The 23,936-nt window shown below is 45.9% G+C and overlaps 1 protein-coding gene across 1 annotated transcript in view; it reads left to right on the top strand.

The window, feature by feature from the left end:
• The window catches only part of Mroh9 (maestro heat like repeat family member 9), a 51,329-nt gene that overhangs the window by 15,244 nt on the left and 12,149 nt on the right, over positions 1–23,936 (top strand). Inside the window, exons 7-14 of the mRNA XM_026405265.2 lie at positions 1,411–1,546; positions 13,274–13,407; positions 16,343–16,492; positions 18,758–18,912; positions 20,368–20,533; positions 21,355–21,497; positions 22,160–22,297; positions 23,695–23,815. Coding sequence (XP_026261050.2) covers positions 1,411–1,546; positions 13,274–13,407; positions 16,343–16,492; positions 18,758–18,912; positions 20,368–20,533; positions 21,355–21,497; positions 22,160–22,297; positions 23,695–23,815 — 1,143 coding nt within the window. The remainder of the gene's footprint in view (positions 1–1,410; positions 1,547–13,273; positions 13,408–16,342; positions 16,493–18,757; positions 18,913–20,367; positions 20,534–21,354; positions 21,498–22,159; positions 22,298–23,694; positions 23,816–23,936) is intronic.

Raw genomic sequence — 23,936 nt, 5'->3', positions numbered from 1 at the left:
GCAAAGGCAAATAAAGAAGGGGGAAAATGACTATCAAAAGCAGATAATTCAAGACACAGATGAGAATTTATTTTCAAAAAGAGCGGAGAAGGCACATGTATATGCCAAAAGGAAATATAGCTAACCCGAGCGTGAACTATGCGTTGAACAACATCACTTAGTCACAAGAGCATATTGTTGATTTTCAATTTTTAAGATCACTCGAAGACCAAGCACTAAAATCCTTAAAGGAATTACTGATCACAATACAAATGAAAGTGCAGAGAACAGGGAAAGGGTTCTTCAACAAGTTCAACACCAAATTACCACGTGGCCAAGCAGTCCTGCTAGGCACAACCCCCACCCCCAAAAAATGTAAGACAGATGTTCAACAAAAACTTGTTCATAAGTGTTTACTGCGGCAAAATTCAAATTGTCAAGACTGGAAACAACCCAAAAGCCCAAATGCCCATCGACAGACAGATGGACCAACAAAACCTGACGTCCTCATTCAAAGGCACGTCACCCTGTTAAGTGGGGGTGTGATACACTTCCCCATGGCCAAAGCGTGAACACCTCATACTAAGTAAAAGAAGCCGACCCAAGAGAAGGCTGTGTGTTATAAGATCCCCTGTGTGTGTACTAGGCAACAGGGAACCCTGAGGGACACGTGACTGCCAGGCCAGGAGGGGGACCATTAGTCACTGCTTCATGGCAGAGGGCTTCTACCTGAGGCGATGGAAAGTTCTAGAATGAGGTAATGACAAGGGTTGCACAGCATTAGCAGGGTACTTACTGCCGACTAAATTTAATTCACTTTAAAATGGCCAAAATGGCAAATTTCATATCATGTATAAATTTGCCATAATAAAAAATGCAAAAAAATCATTTTAAAAAAATCACAGATTTCAAGAGTTGGTCGAGCCTGTGTGTCAAAGAGCTTGTGGGGGCGAGGCATGAACTAATGTTCAAGGCAACAGCTTTGAAGAAAGTTTGAGTTTTTAAAACATGACTTTCTCTGGGAAGAATCCGAGCAACTCCAGGAGGAATGACATCACATTTCCGCAGTGACTCTGAGTCATCTAAAGCATTTCACACCGGAAAAGGGAGCTTCCAAGAGTCTGACTGTCCCGGGGATCTGCTCCCTGCAGCCGCTCCCTAGTCATGGAGTGGAAGCTAACCTCCGTTGAGCACTCTTGTCCAGCACTTGCCCGGGCTCTTTCGGTCATGAACGCCCCCCTCTGTGCTCATGTAACTAACCCAGGACGGCGTTTTCTTGTCTTCCTTTCACAGCAACAGAGGATTTGAGGACAGGTTTTTAAAACTCTGAGGCTTATCCTTGAAACCCGTTCTGTAAATGGGAGTCTCGGATGCAGACACTCAGTGTTGACTGGGCATAACCAACGATTCTCTCCCCCCCTTCTCCACTAGACGAGCGTGGACGCCCCGTGTCTGGGTGTCCTGGCCGCAGAGCTGTCTCTCCTGTGTTGTCATGCTGAAAATGACATCATGAACCAGGCCTCCATGGGACTGCACCACCTGCTCTGCATCGCCAAGTGGCAGAACGGTAAGAAGGGCTCATCCCACATGCTGAAGTTACTAAGAATCGGCCCCTACGAATTCTCCTGGGGAGTCCCAGGAAGACAGAATGTCTGGGAATTTCTACATCCCATCTCTAGATCTTTAACTTCGCTTTCTAAAATGGGATTTTAAAAAATCTTCCTGGCATTGTCGAGAAATTCTAGTGTGGTAGAGTTGGTTCTTCAACATCTGTAAAGTACTGAGCTTAGGGAAGCGTCGGGTGTGGATGTGGGATAGGAAGGCCAGACGGAGGCAGGGCTGGGTGGGAAGGAGAGAGGTTCCTAGTGGACTTGAAAAATAAAGGCCTACTTTCTTTCCCTCTAGTGGGTCATCAGCTAGAATTCCTAGAAGACTCTTCCTTCGTTGGTGGGGAAAACTCAGTCCAAAATGAAAATAAATGCTGTAATGGTTGGCCTAACGCAGTGTAAATGCCAGACTGGAAAATACCAAAATATTTCCAAGCAAACTAACTATAGCTCGGAACAAAGCGTTAAAATATTTTTAGAATCCTCTGTCTCTCCATCAGGGATGTAATGCCAGAGGATAAATTTACCCTCAGATAAGAAGCAACATATATATATGACATGACAATTAAATATATACATACCCACATATGTATATACATGTATGTATATATATGTTAGTTTCTATAAATATAAGCATATGTTATTATATATATTAACACTGCAAAAAGATCAGTGAGCTTATTCACATAGTAATTAGCAAAAATGAAACAGAAATAAAAAGAATGAAAAAAATGAACAGAGCTCCAGGGAGGTGTGAGACTATTAGAGTCAACCTAACACATGTCTAATCTGAGTCCCTAAATATGAAAAAGTGAGACAGAAAAATAACTAAAGAATAATAGAAATTTTCCAAATTTGGTAAAAGCTACATACTCATAGATCCAAATAGCTCAATATAGCTTGAGAAAGATGAAGAAGACAGCAGAAGGTACATGATAATTAAATTGCTTACAACAAATGATAAACAGGAAATCTGAGAAGAAACCAGAGAAAAAAGACACATCCCATGCCACAGATTTCTTACTAGAAACAATGTAAGCCAAAGGCAATGAAGCAACATCATAAAGAACAGAAAAACAAAAGCTGTCAGAATCCCATAGGCAGCAAAAATATTGTCCAAAATTCAAAGTGAAATAAAGATTTTAGATATGCATTTTAGAATGCATTGTGATAGAATTCAGTTCTGCACCTCGATGTTAAAGGAATCCTTCAAGGAAAAAAAAAATGATACCAGATAAAATTTTAGATCTAACTGAAGGAAAAAAAATGAATGGGAAATTGTAGCTATGTAAATAAATATTTAAAATATCTTTGTTATTTGAGTTTCTTTGATAAGCAAGTGTTGAATACAAAAAACAACTATTGATCACACAAAAAATAAAAATGTATGACAACATTAGCACAAAGACTTGAAGGGGAAAAACTTTTGAATACAGTTTTAAGTTCCTTGTATGCACAAAGTCATGAAATATCACACAAGTAAACTGTGATATGGTGAAAATGTATTGTATAAACTCTAAAGCAACTTCTAACATAACAAAGACTTATATAATGAACCAAAAATGGAAATAAAATGAGATTATAAGAAATACTTAATCCAAAAGGAGGATGTAGAAAAAGAACAGATGAGAAAAATAAAAATAAATAGTTAAGGGAACAATTTAACCACATTACACAATAAATGTAAATATTCTAAATATCCCAAATGAAAAGACAGAGATTGTCAGATTGGATAAAAAGCAAGACTCAAATAAGTGCTACCTACAAGAAACCCACTTTAAACATTAAGGCACAAATAAGTTAAAAGTTAAAGTTGGAAAATTATACAACATGCTAACTCTAATCAAAAGAAAACAGGATTGCAGCTATGAATCAAAACAAAGGATGCTTCTAGAGAAAATGAGAGTCATTTAATAATGACAAAGGGGTAATTACATAGACATAATAATCCAAAACACTTACATACCTAAAAGCAAAAATACATTATTCTAAGAAATCAAAATGTAAACAAAAGAATTGTAAAGAAATATTCAATTGCAGTTAGGGTATTCAATACCAAACTCTCAACAATTCATAATCACACCAAAAAATCAATAAGGATCAACATTTATAGAACACTCCACCAATCATAAAAATAAGAACATTTTTTAGTGCTTTTGTTAAACAGAACATTTTCCAAAATAGATGATATTTAGATGATAAACATCAAGAAATTAATTATTATAATTAAATGGAGTTAAATTTTAAATAAAAATCAAAAAGATACTCTGGAAAACCCAAAATGTTTAAAAATTGGATAACATACTTCTAAATAACCCACAGGATGGAGAAAGGAAAATTAAGTTCAAATTTTCAAAATTTCAAAATCTGTGGGATGCAGGTGAAGGAGTTTAAAGGGAGAAATTCACAGGATGACCTGCCTGAGAAAGGAGGAGCATCAATGATCTCAGATTCTACTTCGTGAAACTGGAGAAAGAGGAGCAAACACAAGCACAGGAAGCAGCAGAAGGGAAAGAATGAAGATGAGATTAAAATTCACATAATGGAAAGCAGAAATTGACCAAGAAAGATCATCAAACAATGAAACCAGCAGCAGATTCTTTGAGAAGACCATGGGGTCCAAAAGGGAGAAGACACAAGTGAACAATGTTAGGGATAACAGAAGTGACGTTGCTGGACAGTCTCTAGATATTAGAAGAATCACAGGGGACATTATAAACAACTTCATGCCAATACATTTGACAACTTAGGGAAAACAGAAAAATCAACTAAAAGATACAAACCACGAAAGCTACTTGTGGGGATCACTGAATGCCCCTGTGTCTATCAACAAAACCCAATTCGTAGTTACAGCCTTTTTGCAAAGAAAACGCCAGACCCACAAAGAAAAAACTCCAGTCAGAAATTATCTTATAAAAGTTTAAGAAAGAAATCATGCCATTTCTATACCCATTCTATACAAATAGAAAAAAAAAAAAAGCCTGGCTTTTCCTGGCTCTTTCTCTGATGCCAGTATAATTCTGATAATAAAACCGAAGATAGTGAGGAGAAAAAAAAACTAACAAATGCCCCTCATGTACATAGATGCAAAAAATTCCCAAGTTTAGCAAATCAAATACAATAATACATAAAAGAAAACCATCATGACTATGTGGAATTTATCCCAGGAGTGCACTCAGCTTCTCATTTGAAATCAATCAATACAATATTCCACATAAACAAAGGAAAAATAAAACCATGTTGTCATTTTAGTAGACAAAGAGCATTTGATGAAGTCTATCATCCATTCCTTATTTTTTTTTTAAAAAAAGTGATTAAGAATAAAGTAGAACTCTCTTCACCTAATACAGCGTGTCTGTGAAAATCCTAAAACTACATCATACCCAGGAGGGCAAACCTGAAGGAACTCCATGAGAGCTTTGGGACAAGACAGGGATGTGCACTGTGGCAACTCGTATTCACCATGGTGCTGTGAGTGGCCCGCACACCCTGATCTGATCACTACACACCTCTCCAGAGGTGTTACAGTGCACCCCAGAAATGTATGGGGTTACTATGTGTCCATTAAAATATGTTAATCCATGAAAAATGACAATTTTAAAATGTAATTTATAATGTATGATTGAGCCAGATGTAAAAACTGTAAGAAATCTTTGGGTTTGGGGTTAGCTCAAGACTTTTTATATAAAATACAAAAAAAATGATGCATCAATGAAAAAAATGAAATATTAAGCATCTCCGCTCTTTGACAGGCGCTCTTAGTCACTAAGCCACAGACAGGGAGAAGATCCTTGAAAATTACATATCAGATACAAGACTCATATCCAGAATTCACAAAGAACCCTCAAAACTCAGTGAGAAAAAAAGACAAACAATCTGAATACATATAATAGATTTGAATGGTCATTTTGGCAAAGAAGCACATCAGGTGATGTTCAATATAGAGTCGTTAAAGAAACAAAACTCAAAACCATTACTGCACACCCAGTGGGATGTCTAAAGCTGAAATGACGGGAGGGAGCCGTGGGTTCATGCAACAACATGGGTGAATTTCAATCATTTTGCCGAGTAAAAGGAATCCATCAAAAAGGGTAGACTCCCATCATTATGTACAACTATAATACACTAATAAAAATGTGGAGAAAAGGGTAGGGACCCTATGACTTCACTTATAAAAAATTAGGAATTGCGAACTTAACTGAAGGCACATGGCAGAAGGCAGATGAGCGGTTGCTTGGGAATCTGGAGAAAGGTAGGGAAGCAGGTGTGAGATGATGGGAAATACATGCAGAAACCTGGAGGCAACAGATATGCTCATTTCTCGACTGTGGAAATGGGTTTGTGGGGGTACGCATGTGCAAAAACTTACAAAGTTGTGCACTTTAAATAGTATATGTCAATTACAGCTCCATAAAGCTATTTATGGAGTGGAAATCCTTAAAAACACATCTTCCTGGAAGTAAGGACATCTGTACCTGAATCTCCCCTTGAGAGCCTGGCTTTCCTGGGGCACCACTCCTCAGACCTTTTCAAAGTACCTCCATGTTAGTTAACTCTCTGATCAGCAAACCCTGCAACTTAGAAATAGCTTCTTCCAGTCACTGAACATCACATTGGATGGCCTAAATGCATCTGATATCTGGTCAATCTCTAAAAATTATTTATGTCCTTCATTTTTCACATAGCTTATTTTAAATACTTTATACATTCTGGGTCAGTGCCATTATAATATTTTATGAGCCATAGCTATGGGCATAGAGTTACATATTCAGAAGACTAGCTCTATAGAACTGGGGAGGAAAAGAAAATTGGAAAAAGCAATATCATCAAAGTTGTGACCTTTAAATAGCATATGTCAATATATGATCAATATATCATAGTTTACAATCAAGTAGAAACTTTAAACTCTTTTCCTTAATACGACAGACCTTGAAAAAAATTCACCTATAAATTATAACGCACTTGGAAGTTATTGCCACCTGACTACTGTTCCTCAAGTGGAAATCCAACCCCAGACCTTACAACGAGACAAACTTAAGATTGCTCAGGTACCATCGCCCCACTTAGGTAAATGATATACAGAGCACTTGGTTTCCTGACTTGTATTCCTATCAAGAAGAATTAAGTCTATTATTTTCAAGTATAGCACTTTGTAGCATTTTCTAATAACAAATATTTATTTGATACATATTTTAATGGTTATAAATGCAAATAAGATGAATGTTTCCTAGTTATACTGTTTTTTATTTGGCTAAAAAACAGCTGGGTACAGACTGGGCTCTCAAATGGACAGACACTTGGAGCCAGTCACTCAGAAAAACTCCAGGGGTGGCCCTTCAGGCTAGCTGGTCTTCTGGGGAAGAAGGGCCTAGAGTTTCTAAAACTAGAGACATAAGCAGTTTCTACTCCCCTGGCTGAAGTTCCTCCTCCCCTGGTTGGAATGGTGGGAGGCTGAAGATATGCTGAAGCAATGCATCTAACGTGACATAGTAAATACATTACAAAGACAGCTTAAATATGCATATACAGGATGGCACATCTTTCCAAAATCAAGGGGTTTTCCTACTCACCACCCCACAACTTTTGCAAGCCTGGTTGACCATGAAGTTGGTCACTTTCATGAAGAAACAAGGCATCTGTGTAGGTTTGTCAGCAAACCATTCTCATCCACCCTGCCATCCCCCTGGTGCCCTAGAGTTAAAACCCTAACTCCATGATTGGGCTAGTGAGGCTGGTACTGGGAGCTTCCTCAGGGCCTCTTGCAAGTGGCTTATGAGAGTTGCTATCACAATGTCCACCCTGGAGTCCTCTCTTTTCTGTATTTAATGTCTACCAGGTTTGGAATTCCTTGGTTGGGGTACCCTGGGTCCTTGTGTGTGTGACCTATTTTTCAGTTCCCAGTTGAGACCAAAGCAAGTTCGATGCTGGCCATGAGTGCAGGAGCAGTAGGTAGGGACTTTCCAAAGAAGGTGGAATAGGTGAGTTTGGAGCATTCAAGGTTGGAACAAGAAGACCAGTAGGTGGGTCCATAGAATCCAAAGTTGTAGCAAGGAGACTGAGAGGACCACAGTCAAAATCCAAAGATCACAAATAGGAGCATCACAGCCAGGTGTGAGCTCAAGGCACTGAAGCAAAACACCATTAAAATGGGAGGATTGCATTGAAAACATAAAGGCTGTTCACAGACGAAGGCTCCCTCCTTTTATATAGTAACAGTTTGTAAAAGAGGACACTGTCTTATAAAGAAAAAAAAAACTCATGGAATTTGTGGAAAGGAAATAATTCAAAACAGTTCATCAGTTTACAAGAAGAGGTTCTTGGCAAAAGCCTGTGCTCTGAAGTGTACGTCCAGCATGGATAAATAAATGACAAGTGGTGGGATGTCAAGTCCCCAGCATATCATGCAACTGTTACAACAGGTAGTGAAAGAACAAACAAGGCTTGTCGTTGGAGCAAATGCCCGTTTATTGAGGAACAGCTCTGCATATTTATAGAGCCAGGGGTGGTTTGACAGTTGGCATGGGGTGCTTTTTGATTGGAGGGTAAGGAGGTGAACCAGCAAGGCTAGTCTGATTGGTAGGTAAGGATCAGGTGAGCCAGCAGGGCTCCCCATTGGATGGCAGGATCATGTGAACCTAGCAGGGCTCACCATTGGACGGCTCTTTTTGGGGGATGGGGAAGTTAGTCTTTGGAGTCAGGGTGACTCCCAATATTCCCCCCTCTTTGTTATTAAATGAGAGTGGGTGTCGACTCATTCTGGATACTTCCTGCTGAAATGGGGTGGGAGAAAGAGAGGAGGGAAGTAAGGAGCCCCCATAGCAGGGCAGAGAAGACTGGTATCAACGAAGGTTCCTTGCCACCACAGATCCATGATGATGCTAGTCCATTCGGCATAGGTCTCAACTGGAGGTATCATCAGTAGCCAGGAGTTGGTAATTCCTGAGGAGAGGCTGGTAAAAGCTTGATTAGAAATTTTACCCATCTGAGTCTGAATGAACTTTATGATAAAGGGAAGGAACAGGCATAGGGAGTTTTTATAGCCCAAATCTAATGGGGTCTCTGGGTCTGCAAGCTGTCTTGTTGGCACAAAGGGGGTTAAGTGTTCAGCCTTGAGCGGGGACTTGGGCGTTTGGGCTTGAAGCAAACAGGTGATAAAGAACCTGACAGAGGGTTTGAGAAGCCAGGTCATCCTGCAGCTAACTTTGTTTGGCATGACCTGCAGACCAGCCTGACCTGCACCTAACACCCTCAATTCCACTCTTCCTTCCTAGTCCAATCTAGCTCCCTCCCCTCTCTGTTAAGGCTGCTCTTCAAACTTTCTCCTACCTTGGTGTACCAGCTTGCTGCTCTCTTTGCCTTTCTCGAAGGCAGCCAAGGGAGGACAGTGGCTCATTTTTACCATATTTCCCTTTGAGAGCAGTCAGCTCTCTCCAGGTTTTATGTGAAACACCTCAACTTTAAATACTGATACTTGAAATTCTTACAAAACTGGGAGGATAAATAAAACACACATGTTCCTCCTTAGGCCCAGAAGGCACCTGGTAAAGTGCTCTCTTATGATCACACTTATTCAGGGGTCACCATGCTCTGGACACCTAAGTGGTTTGTCAGAAGGACAACACACAACAGTCCCACTACCGGCCAGATTCAAGCAAGTAAGGGGGGGATCTAAAAGGAAGAAAAGGGGGTCTGGCTGGAGGGGGCCCTTAGGGTCACTTGCCTTGAATCTCCAGACATAGGGTGAAGAGAGGACCCAAGAGGGGCCAGAAATGAGGGGAGCATTGACAAGAGTACTTAATGACAGGTGACGATGGTTGGCTCTTCTGATGAAGGTGTAGGAGTGCCTGGCTTAAGTCTGGAAATGTGAATCCATGGGGTAAGTTGGTTATTAGGTAGTTTGAGTTTGGCCGCCAAGGGAGTGCACATAATCATGAGCAGGACCCTCCCGTTTGGTTTTAGAGGGGGCTTTTCCTCCAGTGGGTGATAGTTGACCAGGTGTTAGGAGGTAGGGTTTGAGAGAGACTGGGGTCAGGAAGGAGCCAGGCTTGATAGCACCAGAGTTCAGAGCATAGATGGAAGAGGAGGGGCAGGGCATAGGTTTTGGAGATGGGTAGGGGTTCTGTAGGCAGTCCTGGAGGAACGAGGCCATACATGACTTAGAAAGGTGAGAGATTAGAAGGCTTCTTTGGCAAGGCCCTAATGCGCAATAAAGCCAAGGGAGCACCTCTACCCACTCCAGGCTTAATTCCATGGTGAGCTTGGTGAGGGTCTCTTTAAGGGACCGATTGGTCCTTTCAACCTTTCTGGAAGCCTGGGGGCGGTAAGGGCAAAGGAAATGCCAAGGGAGTGATAGCGCATGAGCCAGTCCCTGAGTTATCTGCGAGGTGAATTCTGGACCATCGTCTGATGGGATAGAAGTGGGCATCCCAAAATGGGGGATTATGTGAGTAAGCAACAGATCAACTACAATAGAGGCCCGTTTATTGGAAGTGGGAAAGGCTTCAACCCATCCCGAAAAAATATCTACCAATACAAGAATATATTTTATGTTTTTTATTCGGGGAATGTTGGTGAAATCAATCTGCCAGTCTGCAGCCGGGGTATGACCGTGGGCCTGATGAGAAGGGAAAGGTTTAATGGAGTATTGGTATTGGTTCTCTGGCAGATCTGACAAGCAGAAGTGATCTGTTGTAGGAGGGTCTTATCACGTGGGGAAAGGGTGAAAAAGGAGTGAAGGAAAGTAGTGAAACTCTGTAGACTAGAATGGAATAGAGAGTGAGGAACTGGAAGAGTTAACTGTTGGGGATCTTCGGGCTGATCCCTTGTGGTAACCAAGAGTAGCGGAGACGAGGTAAAGCTCTGTAGGCAGCTGATGGAGCAGCTTGATCAGCCTTGGAATTCCCCATAGTAGTAAGGGAGGAGTCAGTTTGGGGCCTTGCAATGGATTATTCCCAGTTGGGAAGGCAGCTGGAGGCTCCTAGTAGGCCAGAAATAAGTGTGGAATTAATGACTGCTGTCCCTCTGGTGGTCAATATCCCCTTTCTTTCCAAATGGCTTCGTGGGAGATCAGGATATGGAAGACGTATTACATAGGGAGAGGGTTTTCCCCTCCGCTAGCTCGCATGCCCTTGTGGCAGCTATGAGTTCAGCTTGTTGGTTGGTGGTATTGGGTGGGAGAGGTTTGCCTCTATGATGGATGAGAGGGAAATGACAGTATACCCCTCACTCTAACCCCTTCGTGTATAAAGGAGCTACCATCTGAGAACCAGACGAGGTCCAAAGAGGGCAGGGGTCCCCAGAAATGGTGGCAGGGCAGGGTAAAATCGTCTCTAATATCTCCAGGCATTTGTGGACAGGATCTTGTGAGGGAGAAGATGGGAGGAGGGAGGCAGGGTTTAATGGAGAGCAGGGCAGAAAAGAGGTGGAGGGATTTTCAAAGAGAGACAAGGAGGGATAGGACCCTGGAAGGAGGAAGTGACTGTAGCCCCTTGTAAGTAAGGAAATCCTTTAATGGTGAAGAGATGAGATGGTTATCAGGGAGCTAAAGGTAAGCTTGTGTGCTTCTTTCTGGAGGTCATGGGCCGCTGCTAGGGCTCTGAGGCATGGGGGCCAGCCCCTGACAGTGGGGTCAAACTATTTGGATAGGTAGGCCACTGGTGCAAGTGTGGGGCCATATTCCTGACACAGAATGCCCAGACTTTGTCCCTGTTTTTACATAGAGGGTGAAGTATTGGGAGAGGTCAGGGAGATGCAGGGCAGGTGCCCAGAGGAGGGCCTTTTTAAAGGGCTTCCCTCCCGCTGAGAGTAGGGGTTCATTTTGGGGGCCCTTGGCCAGATTATATAGTGGCCTGGAGAGGAGGGAGAAATTCAAAAGTAATCCAGGCCCTGAAGTACCCAGCCAAACCCAAGAAGGAGAGTCATCTTTGGTCTTTCGTGTAGGTATAGACACAATTTCCCTTGAAAGATAGAGAACCCTAGATACATGCTATTTGGGCCTTTTGTGGAGAGGCCCGATTTCCCTTTAAGGCCAAGAAATTAAGTAGGAGAACTCTGTCATCTGTTGAGCGCCCTTTGGACGGGCTAGAAGAATTTGTTTGCAAGGGGTGCAGAGAGCAGGATTGGATCAGAGCAAGAAGAAAGCCTGGAAGAGACCCCTTAGAATGGAGGGACCAGGGACCCAGAAAGGGGCCATCTGCTTTGGTTGTCTAAGGGATAAGAGGGCCAGGCCTGCGTGCTATATTTGATCCAAGAGGCATTGTAGGGGAGAGTCGACCGGCAGAGAGGACACATTACCCATGTAAGGAGGAGGGAAGAGGACGCAGAGAAGGAGGAAACTGATTTATTGGCAAAAGGGGCATCCCCGCTAGAGCCAAAAAATCAGGAGTGCCTAAGTGGCAGGTTCGAGCTGCAGAGATTGGTCGTCACCGAATCCTGACAGTCGAAGCTCTCGTCCTGGATGGAGACGGAGCAGTGGGAGACCTTGGCCAAGGCTTTTCGGGACCCCTCCTGGAGAGGCTGGATACTCCCAGGGCCAGAAAGAAGGGAGAGGAAGGGGTAGGTAAGCATCCCTCTATCGGCCTAGTCTTAAGGTGAGAGGACTAGGACTTTCGAATCTGCCCAAGGAAGGAGTCCCTGAGGGCCACCATAGCCTAAAGGCTGTGGTGGGGTGCTTTCCTCCCTGCAGGTGGGCAAAGAGATTTGCCAGATGATAATCAATAAATTGCAAGAGGGTGGATTTGGGGCACTGGGGGTGAAAAGATTGGAGGTCGGAGGCCAAGGTTTGTCCAAAGAGGTGTGGACTATCTCGAAGTCCCTGAGGCAGGACAGTCCAGGTTAAAGGCAAAAAGATATCCTTTAAATCTATGACCAAGAAGTGGGTGGCAGTGTGGGGGATCTGAGACAGCAGGGTGTATGGGTTGGGAACCAAGGATGTATGTTGTAGGCCCAGAAGAACTTTATGGGCCTAACGGAAGTGTTGATGAGTCGTAGGTAGGACCCATTGGGCTTTTTTACCGCTAGTATGGGAGTAAGGGGAATGAGCAGGACGGAGGTACCCCTTGCTAAGAAGGTCCTGAATAATCAGGAAATGGTGGAGGGGGTGTGGGTATCCCATACAATCGGGTCAACTAGGTTAGTATGGTATTTCATGTCAGCCTCACAAGTGGAGCAGAATGGTCAGTTTTCTTCCAAAAGGGCCAGAAGAGATGAACAGGCCAATTCTGGGGCCTGACTGATGCCAGGAGCCCGTAGGTTGATTGTTGTATTGAATTTAGAGAGAATATCTCAGCAGAGCAAAGGAACTTGACATTGGGGCATAACTAGGAATGTCTGAGAGAATGGGAAGTTGTCTATGGAACACAGTAATAGGGGAGTCTTTCTTGAGTAGATAGTCTTTCTTCCTACCCCGACAATAGGAGAGGCGGATGGCACTCCTTGCTAAGAAGTTGCAACTCTTTGCCCCCAGAATTCTGTCAGTACTGAGAAGGTAGCCCTGGTGTCAAGGAGAAAGTCAACCTTGCACCTATCCACCTGAATCTGCACCCTGGGTTTCTGTCTATTGATCGTTACGGCCAGGGACAAGGACCCAAGGCACCGTCAATTGATTGCCATGCCCAGAAGGATGGAGGGTTCCCTCCTATGGGATCTAGGACAGTCAGACCCCCAATGACCTTGTTGTTGACATTTAGGGCATGGGGTATGCGGAGTGCGTGGTGCAGGGCATGCCCTGGCCCAATGTCCCTCCTTGCCACACTTGAAGAAGGCGCCCAGGGGGGTTTTCAGTGATGGGCGGCGACCCGAGGAAGCATCCTGCAGGACCTGGGTGAGCATCTGAAATTTCTCAGTCAGGAGGATGGCAGGGCCTTCCTTGTTTGAGCTTTTTTAGTTTGGCCCAGATGCCGAGGTAGTTCTGCAAGAGGAAATATGTCATAAGGACATGATAGCCATCTGGGGTTTTGGGAGTTTGATCTGGGGCAGCAAGTGGCCCCGGAGGGTGACTGGGATTAACTCAGTGAGTCTCATCCGCATGGGCTCTGGCAAGTTCCCAGACTCTGGTACGTTCCTCAGGAAGAAGAGTATTAGCCAATAACATATAAGTGATGCTCTAAGCCTGGAGGGCCCTTTTGAAACTCTCTTTTGTGGTGAATGAGCCCAACCTTTGCTCGAGTTGCATGGGTCATTCATAGAGAACAAGACGTGTACCTGGATAATGCCCTCAGGTCCAGCAACCTCTCTTAAAGGGGCTATTATTTGTGGGACTAGGGGCTGGACCTAGTTTGGGGGGAACTAAAGGTGTCAGCCGAGTCAGGGGGAGCACCTGAGGGGGTGGACGGAGCCAACAGGGGAGGTCAGTAGGGAGGGGGTTCATCTGCTGGATAGGTAGGGGTGAGAATGAAGAAGAGAAAAAGCCTCAACATAGGGGATCTCCTTCCACTTTTTCGAGCGCTCGCAGAAGTTAAACAGATCTCTGAGAATTGCAGGGTCTAGGGATCCTCCTGGGGGCCATTGACTTTGATTGTCTAATTGATAGTAAGGCCAGTTGTGTGTGCAGAATTTAAAAAGGGGAGTCTGCAGGGAGGGAAGAAAGGCCCCCATAGGCCAGGAGAGGAACAAGTGTGGTTAAGAGAGAGAGAGAGAGAGAGAGGAGTGCTTGTTCTTCCACCCTTCAGGACCTCCCACTCATGAACCGGGCTCCAGAGAGTCCACTGTGACCATAAAGGTCGTGGTGGGGTGTATTCTTTCCTCCAGATTGGGCGTCAGAGGTTTGCTGGACGATCACGGTCAAAGCCCCTGCGTAGCCCATCTGAAGTTGGATACCCAATAAGGGAACTCACCTACTGAAGATCTGGTGTTGTAAACAGCACTCAAAAGAGTGGACCAGGATGGCAAGCCTTGAGAGAAGGGGCCCTCAAGCAGCGAGGCATTCTCTCTCCTGGGTTTCGGCACCAATGAAAGAACGAACAAGGCTTGTCGTCGGAGCAAATGCCTGTTTTTTGAGAAACAACTCTGCATATTTATAGAGCCAGGGGTGGTTTGACAGTTGGCATGGGGTGCTTTTTGATTGGAGGGTAAGGATCAGGTGAGCCAGCAGGGCTAGTCTGATTGGTGGGTAAGGATCAGGTGAGCCAGCAGGGCTCCCCATTGGACAGCAGGATCATGTGAGCCAGCAAGGCTCACCATTGGATGCCAGGATCATGTGAGCCTAGCAGGGCTCACCATTGGACGGCTCTTCTTGGGGGATGGGGAAGTTAGTCTTTGGAGCCAGGGGGACTCCCAACAGGAGCATCCAGGGCATTCAGCAAGGGGGTGCAATAGCAAGAGAAGGTCTGTAGACGTGGGGTGACACTGTGGCTCTGTGTTGATCTCATCTGATGAAGTGAACGCCATCCTCTGATTGTCTACCTTCATACCTTCTTCACCTCACAGAAACATCCAACTTTCGTTCTAAGTTGCACTGAGAAACTCCCACAACATTCAGATAGATACTAGATTAAATTTTTTGAGTAAATAAATATTCAAAAGAGAATATTTCTCCTCCTGATGTTTTTTTTTTTTTTAATTCAGCATCTCACATTCAATTTGGCTTTCTTCAAGTCAGGCCAACTGTTTCCAGTATTGGGTTGGGTTCGCGGAGCCTTGGTTGCCCTCTTCTGGTTTCCATCCCTCTCCAGGACCCCACCCTTCACCCCTGCCCACTGGAAGCAGGGCTGGTGGTCTTCCATTCTTGCCGCAGTCTGGCTGGGCACAAAATCACGAACCACTCACACCTTGTAGATTCAAACAGCAACTCTTTATTCTCAAACTGTCACCGGCACTCTACACACAGGTTCTGGGCAAAATTCACGCTTCCACTGGGCTTCCATCCCAAATACTCTCTCAATCCCGTGAGAACTCAACGGGGACTCAAGGAGCGGGTGCCTGGAGGCAGCAGGATACGCCCTATTCCCAGCAGGATACACCTTAAACCTGGAACCGCCCTAAACCCAAGGAGCCCCTAAACCCTGATCCGCCCTAAACCCCTGGATCCGCCCTGGTCCTTGAGCAAGGTCACCTTACATGCAATGTCACTGCAAATGATCTGGGTCATGCCATGCGTCATTCCTACTTGGCAATGGCTCTCAGCACATTCTCACTCAGACCTCAGTCCTGTGGACGATACAGAAAAGCTTTACTGGTGGGACTGGGTACCTTCTGAACTTGGAAGAATGTGATTTTTCTCATGTAAAGCACAAGGAGAAAAGGGTTCATTCATCTTTCCTTGGTCCATAATCATACAATTGTAATCTAATTTTTCAGTCCATGGATATTCCTCTGACTTTAGAAGAGGGTTGTTGGCGTAGTCATTCTTTGACCTCAGTGGTGGGCTGACAGACCCTCTCTCTCTTCCTAGTTGTTGATGTGCACATTTGAGTCACCTTGATTTCTTGCCCACCTCCTCCTGCATATGCCCACTGTACTTGTTTCTGACCTAAGCAAACTCATCTCCAAAGCTAAAGATGTCCACAATACCTGGACAGCAGAATTGTTTTAAAATCAGAACACAAAACCGAATAAAATTACCTTTGGATTATAGTCGTCTTTGTACTGACACTATTAGAAAATATGACTTCTGTTAGTTTTTAATAAAGGAAGAGCCCACAGAGGCCCATGAAAGTCTCGAGGTCCTGTCTGGCCCTGGAGCTTCCCCCAGGGTCTGAGTTCAGCATTTTCCTGTGTTGCTATGAGGTCTGAGGTCACAACTCTCCTTCTGGTTGCAGAGTGTAGGAAATACTTTACTGCCCTCCTTGCTGACTGACTTTGTGTGGACCCTCCTGATGAAACTGTCTGAAGCCAGTTTTGAAATTGCCTCTGAGGCAGCCTCCATCCTGAAGCTGACTCTGCAGTACCACTCCCAGAAGGTCATCATGGTAAGACTCAGCAGTGAGCAGAGGCGGGGAGGGCTTAGTCTCTCAAGTCTACTTTTTGACTTTGCTCTAAATCTATTTCTCTCAGTTTACAGTCCTTGCCATTTTTCATTCTGTCACTTTACTAAAATGAGGCTTTTTTAAATGAAATATTTCACCATATAGAAAATTTTAGAGAATATGATAATGAATATCCACCCAATCAATCATATTAAATGATAATATTTTGCCATATTTGATCTTTTTAATATAAATCTTTCAATAACAATAACAGTAGAGTTATAATTGAAATCTGCACAGCCTTGAAGGCAAGTTTTCAAGGACCCTCAGCTTGGCATAGTTTGTAGAGTTTAGGAAAAATGAAAGATGGACCCGTGTCCTCACCACATGGGAGAACAGTGTCATGATGTGTGTCAGCACACGAGGATGGTCACCTTTCCTCGGAGGTCTCCCTCTCTCAAGTATTCATTATTTGTTGATGTTCGAATTTGATGTTTTTCTAAATAAAAAGAACAATTTTAGTTTTAAATAATTTTAAACTATTACATAAATTTTGCTATCCACATCTATATTGCAAAATGCCATTTACCAAAATAAAACAATTTATATTTTATACCATATACACACAAATACATTTCATTGTTACCAAATGAGTAAAAACACTACCCAAAACTAATTCAGCTGCTTTTATTTTACTTGTTGTCATTCACATAGTATAACACCCTCTCCTTGCTGATAAGTAAAGAAAGATGGAAAGAATATAGGGGGTTTCTGCCTTAGTCTGCTTTGTGTAGCTATATCAGAATCCCTGAGGCTGGGTGATTTAAAACAAATAGAGATTCATTTCTTACAGTTTTGGAGCCTGGTAAGTCCCAGCTTGAGGATACTGCATCTAGCAAGGGCCTCCTTGTGGCATCCTCTCATGGTGGCAGGCAGAAGGGCAAGGGAAGATTGCAAGAGGGAGAGAGAGCAAGGGACTTTTTTCCAAGGAGCTCCTACAATGACTACCCCACTCACTCTGCTCCACAGAGTTCTCCTCTAACAGGAGGAAGGAGCATCCAAGGGAGGCTAGATGAAGCCATTCCAAGTTCCTGGAGAGAAAGAACACCACCAGAAAGCCAGAAACAAACATCCTCTGTTACAGTAAAACACTAACCACATAGAACGGAACAAAAATGGGGTTCTCTGACTTTATCATCCTTCCCCAGCTCCCACAGACAACTGGGCTACCAAGCCTAGGGGGTTAAAAATACACCCCCGCCCCAGTGGCACATCATGCTGTGTGGCCTTAGGAGCTCTGCGTGGGTCTAACACATCGAGTGTTTCTCTGAGTTTGAAACAGATCATCACCCCAGAGTTGAGCACCCAGGGCCGGGGCTGGCTTGTTCTAGGGCTAAGCCGCATCAGAGCAGGAGGAGGCCAAGCAGCAGCAGCTCTGGGCCTACAGTGAGGAGGTCCCTGGAGGAGACGAGGTGTAGGTCTCTGGTGCTTGGAGCACCCATGGTACGAGAGGGCTCTGCACTATTCGAGACTTCATTGCTTTCAGACACATTCCAGGTCTAGCGGGGACTCTCCTGTTCAGGAATTGGTAAAAAAGGAGGAGAAGTAAAACAAACATGGAACCTGTGATCAGAGTTTGTGAGATTATGGCTCAGGGTTCACCACTCTGGCTGATTCCTCTCATCCCAGTTCGAGCCCTCAATATGCAGATTCAGTTCTTTAATTCTCAGAACAATTTTTGAGATAAATATGTCCATCATTATTCTACTCAATTGTTTTCACTTTCTTCTTTAAGATAATATATATATATATATATATATATATATATATATATATATATATATATATATTTCTATCATTAAGCTTGTATGCCTTATATAATGAAGTCTGGCCTCCCAAAACAAATTTTCTAAAAATGGGCATTTCTCCAATATTCATGAATGCCCAGCTTTTTAAAATTATCACCGCATAGTAACACAGAAGAGCGAGACCCACTGTGGCGCCATCCTACAGGCTCACAGCGTAACTTGATCAACTTGGGCCCCGGCACCTCCCCTCCTCTCTCCCTGCCCATCCTCCTCTCCTGCTGGTCCCCCTTCTACAGAAGTGCACTGTGTGGTCACACACATCACACACACTTTCTGCTGGTGCGTATTTGTGTGTTCACTGCTGCTCTGATCATTCTGAAACTTTCATGGAGCAATGCTTTGGTTGAAAGGTGGCTTTGCCGTGGGAGACTGGGGTCCATCTGAGGAATTTCTCTTCCAGGTGTCTAAGATTGTGAATTTCATTTATAAGAAGCTGCGTGAAGATCCCTCCCACAGCATGAAGCACTCCATGCTGCGGGTCACCACCTTGCTGACGCGCACTTCACCCAAGAAGGTCATCTTTCAACTCATGGACTACCCGGTGCCCGCCGATGAGTAAGGAGACCCCCACTGCCCCCCCCACCCCCACCCAGGTTTGTTCTCAGACTCCACAGTCAGAGGGACTTGGCTCCAATCTCCACCCGTCATGGTGAGGCCAGTTCCTTATTTCTGAGGATATCTATCTTTACCTCATGTTGGATGATTGTGAGACTTAGATAAGATCATATCTATTAGTTGTAACCTTGTAGGATACCTGGCTCAGAGTAGGCCCTCAAGAAATGTCGATTATCTGAGGCTTTCAACATATTCTATCACAGATCACACAGGAACAAACTTCTCAAAATGATGAAGGATCTTTTCTTCCCACTTATGAATTTACTCTTTTTTTTTTGAGGGAAAAAATTCATAGAGTGTTTTTTTTTAACGTTCTGAACAAAGTATCTACTTTTTTCCCCTGACTGAGAGATTGCTGGTTTTAGGAGGCTGAACCCACACCATAGCTCACTGTCCATTACATTCCTGGAAAGAGCGCGGGAGACTCGGTGTCCCCCCTCTTCAGGCGTGAGGCACCGCTGTGCACACAGTGTCATCCGCCCTCGAGCCTTTGCGGGGGAATAGACCCACGAGGGCAAAACCTGCTGACAACTCCAGTGCCCATGACCAGCAGGGTGGCACAGGGAGCGGGCAGAGCCAGGCAAACCCGCCACCTGGCCCAGGTCTTACGCACTGGTGAGCAAGGACGGGTGGAAAAGGCTCAGACCTGGAGCCAAGCTAGAGAAGTTATGAGCAAGATGCAAGAAAACAAGACAGGCCTGCGACGGGCTGTCCACGGGGTTCTCAGTGTGAGCCCTGAGGGCAAGGGCCGCTCCACAGAGTGGGTACATCCACGTAATCCAGGCCCCAAAGTAGGAGCCAGGAAGACTGAGCTAGCGGCATCAGAACTCTGCACAGGTCCACAAGGTCTCGGGAATATATCGGCAAAAAGATAAGCAGCAGTTTTTAAGATGAGCAAAGGTAGGAATAATCATGAACAGCGGCTGAGTGTGTAGGGAACAGAGCTCGGGGACTGAAGAAGCCAGGGCTCTAGTCACATCTGTGTCACCATTAAAATTTTATGGTACATTTGGCCATATGAGCTCCGGTTTTATTTTTATTTGTTTAGTTATTTTATTTAGGGTTTTGAAGAATCGTCTACATTTTATTTGCATTTGTATCCCCATGCCAGTCTTTAAGTGTGCCACTCTTCCTGGACTAACGGGATCAGGAGCTAGAGGAGCAGAGTTTGGGGTGCAGAGAACGGATGGGTTCTTGACATGAACTTGACGGACATTTAAATAGCAGTAAGAAATGACCACTCCGACATGCAGACTGTTTTTTTTAAAGACCTTGTTTCACTTCTTCCTCTGTTTTTGAGGATAACCACAGGTGGGATCACTACAACGGGATGCCAGTCCACCTGGGGTGGTCCACGCGGGCTTCCCCTAAGGCCGCAGCCCTCTGTGTCCACAGCACTCTGATACTGATGTGGCAAGCGGCGGGTTCCGAGGGCAGCGTGGCCCCTCTTGTGCTGAAGACTATCCTTCTGATCCTGAAAGGAAAGCCCGGAGAGACGGAGGAGGACATGGAGGAAAAGAGGCGCTTCTCCCTGGACGCCACCAACATGATGCCTGTGGCGGTAAAGGACACGCGTGCCTCCTCCCAACTTGTGTTTCCGGGGGGAGATCCCAGTCCCCCCTCGGGCACCCACTCTCCAACACCCTGTCAGACCTGGGAGCTTGCATTCTGCTGAGAACGGAGGCGAGGAACAAATAAGTGTGGCACGTGTCCAAAGAAACATACATTTGTGTGGGTGGGAAGGCGCTGGTTAGGTCATCGGGTCAGGGCAGGCCTCTCTGCTGAGGTGACATCTAGTCAGACACTTGAGTCTGGTGAGGGTGGTCTTTGCATGTGTACAGGAGGAACAGAAGAGCAAATGTCCTGTGGTGACTGGAGCTCACCTGTGTTGGGGAACGCCAGGAGGCCCGGGAATCTGGCTGAACTGAGCTAGGGTGCAGGTGTAGGTGGCAGAGGGGCAGCGTCCGGCTAAATCACATGGTCATCTAGACACGGGAAGGGCTAATTGCACCTGCGTCCAGTGCATGCACCCCCAACGACCCAAATCACCATTTTGGGGAATAAATTCAGGTTTTGCAGAAATACAGCAGAGGAACATGGCGAGGTGCTGGGACGTGAAGATCTCCTGTGCTGGCTTGCCAGGGGTCAGCACACCAAAAGACCCAGGCACCAGCCGGCCCACCCTTTACCTATGCCGCTTCCCTGGATTGCTCAGCACCGGGGGCCTGGGTTATTGGTAGGACTCTGGCGCTCTGGCGCTCCTGGTTCTGCTATTGCTGAAGGGATGGCAGGCAGCAGCTGCCTTCCTGGGGTTGGAGGGGTGGGGTGCAGAGTTCCGCCTTTCTTCATGGCCAAGACTCACGGGCCTCTTCCTCCCGACAGGCGTCGCAGGCCCTGTGCACGTTTCTGCCCGTGGGCTCTTACAAGAAGGCCGTGGCCCAGTTCTTCCCGCACCTCCTGTTGGCCCTCATGCTGCAGCTCTTCTACAGCAGCCAGCTGAGAGTGATGCCCCAGGACCGGCCGCTGTGAGCGCCCACCACGAGCGTCCAGCCCTGGGCCCCGGGGGCTCCTGCCTCCTGCGGGTGCATTCACCCACTGCCCTGTCCTCTCCTCTGAGGGCACAGTACCTTCAGAGAAGCGCCACCCGAGGACCTAGGCAGGACCCCCCCCCCCGTGTGTGCATGTAGAGGCCACCAGGCCCCGGGACACTGTCCACTCCCGTTGCTCTGTGGGGGCGGGGTGAGGGAGGAGGGCAGCACTGCATCCCAGCCCAGCGGTTTGCCTTGTCTAGTGTGGACATCTAAACCAGGGGGCACCCTGAAACAGGAGCCGGCCCTGGATGTATGCCCCACTCCCTGCTCTTTAGGCGAACCACCCCAGCAGATGGAAACCTATCCTATCTACTTATGGCGTCCACCAAGGAAAGGGACACCTTCAGCAGGCTGTCACATTGTCCAGCATCTCTTACCAATAAGCCCATAAACTAGCAAGAGGTTCCTTGGGTAGCCCAGGATCTTGTGGCTACGGTTTTAATTCAAACTCCACCCCTTATACTGCTGAGATGACCGTGTGGGGTGACCTCCTGCCTCTGAAACATCCCCTTTCTCCAAACCCTATCCTGCCTAAGAGGGGGTGCAGGGCCAGGGCATGCGTACTTGGTTGTGTGAAGTTGGCTGTCCTTTACTAGCTATGCCCGGGACGCCCTGAGAGCTCTGCTCAACTCTTCCGGATTACAAGAGGTGGATGCTGCTCTGAAGAAAAAGAACTGCTGGAACCAGTTTTCCCAAGCACTGTATCACCAACTCGGGGTTCACCTCATTGCCAAGTAAGAAAGGGGGCGCCGTGCAGGAGGCTTGGTCTCTGTGCCACCTTCTCCACCTTCCTTCATGTAGGTCACAGAGAACACAGTTGGCATCTCCTCCAATGTCTAAATCTCTCCAAATGATCTGGATTGGCTCTGGATTCTTTTTCTTCAACTATTTTGAGGAGTTTGGGGGGGATATTTTCCCTAGCCTTCTCTTTTACCTGATGATACCCAATTATCCTCTCTCTGCAGAACAGGTTTCTCTTGCAGGTAGCTCTCAGAGGACCAAAGGTCAGTCTGGTTTTTCCCTTCTGATGTTAGCTGTTCCCTGCTCTTCAGGCACCAGATCTTTCTAGATGTGCTTTAAAGAGCTCCAGTAAAGACCTGTGTCCAACGAGCCAGATAAGTTTTGGAAAATGTGATAGAACGGAACTTTCAGTTTTTGTGTACTGGAAAGGTTGTTTTCTAGTCAGTCTTCAGTGAACAGCACGTTTAGGATTACAGGGATCAGCTTTTCTGATCAAGAATTAAGCTACGGTGCCTTGTCAACATGACAGACCATTTGAAGTTGTGCCCAACCCAGAGAGGACAGCCTATGTGGTTCACGGGTGCCTTTAAAAATGGCCACTTGTTTGCACTTCCTGTGTGAGAGTGTAGTACTCCTGCAACCTACAAGTGGACCCTAATTAAGTGTCACCCTGTCCTTAGTATCTTAGATCCTCTGACTCCAAGCTTGGTATAGACCAGCAGCAACAGCATTTTAACTGGGAGTTAAAACTCAGACTCTTGTATTAGCGAGATCTGGCTGGTTTGAATGCACCTTAAAGTTTAAGGAAGCCAGTGTGAGTCCTGGCATGGAAACTCTGTCACGGCCCCTTCCTGATCCTGCCTCTACCGAGCTGATCCAGGCCCATGGTCAGAACCACTGTGAGCCCAGCCAGTGTCCAAGTGTCTGGAGGATGGCTTAGTGCACCAGAGCTCGCCGCCTCTTCTCCTGAGCAGCCCAAGATGGGCCCCGACTCTCTCCTTCCTCACAGAATTAAAAGGAAGAGCTTGATTCGAAACCCCCTAGGTGACCTGGGTGGCTGTCTTGAATTGAGCTTTAGACATCTATTTCTTCTCCCTTTGGACAAGGACTGGATCTTGCACAGAAATAGCTCCTCCTGTTGTGTGGCCAAGGATGTGGGAGACGGGATAGAGGGGCCAGGAAGAAACGGCAGCAGGTCCAGGGTCGCTGGCTCTGCAGTCTGTAGAACCCGTGGTGGGCTGCGGCCTCCCCTGGATTAGGGAACGGTGGGCAGTGTCTTGTCCTTCCCACCTGCGAGCTGGAAGGCTGAGGGCAGCATCGTCTCTCCTCACCATCAGGACTGGACGTGTGCTCTCGTTCTCTGCTCACTGGGGCTTCTTCTCCTTTACAGAACTCTCAGTGAGTTCAACTTCCCACAGTTCCCAGAGACTCTACATTATTTCTACAAGATCTCCGTGGAAGGTCCTAGAAGGTCCGAAGACAATATCGTCACCATAATATTCTTCACTGAAGTGAGTTTCCAGGAGAGCTTGAGCGGTGGTGTCTGGTGCCTCCCCTGGTCCTCACCAAGCTGCCCGCAGCCTCTCCCCTCCACCCCTGCCCACTCCCACCAAGACTTGGGAGAACGGCGGG

The sequence above is a fragment of the Urocitellus parryii genome, chromosome 9 (assembly GCF_045843805.1).
Source record: "Urocitellus parryii isolate mUroPar1 chromosome 9, mUroPar1.hap1, whole genome shotgun sequence".
NCBI classification, from domain to species: Eukaryota; Metazoa; Chordata; class Mammalia; order Rodentia; family Sciuridae; genus Urocitellus; species Urocitellus parryii.
Note: the sequence above shows the minus strand (reverse complement) of the source record. Positions and strands in the feature narration are given on the sequence as shown.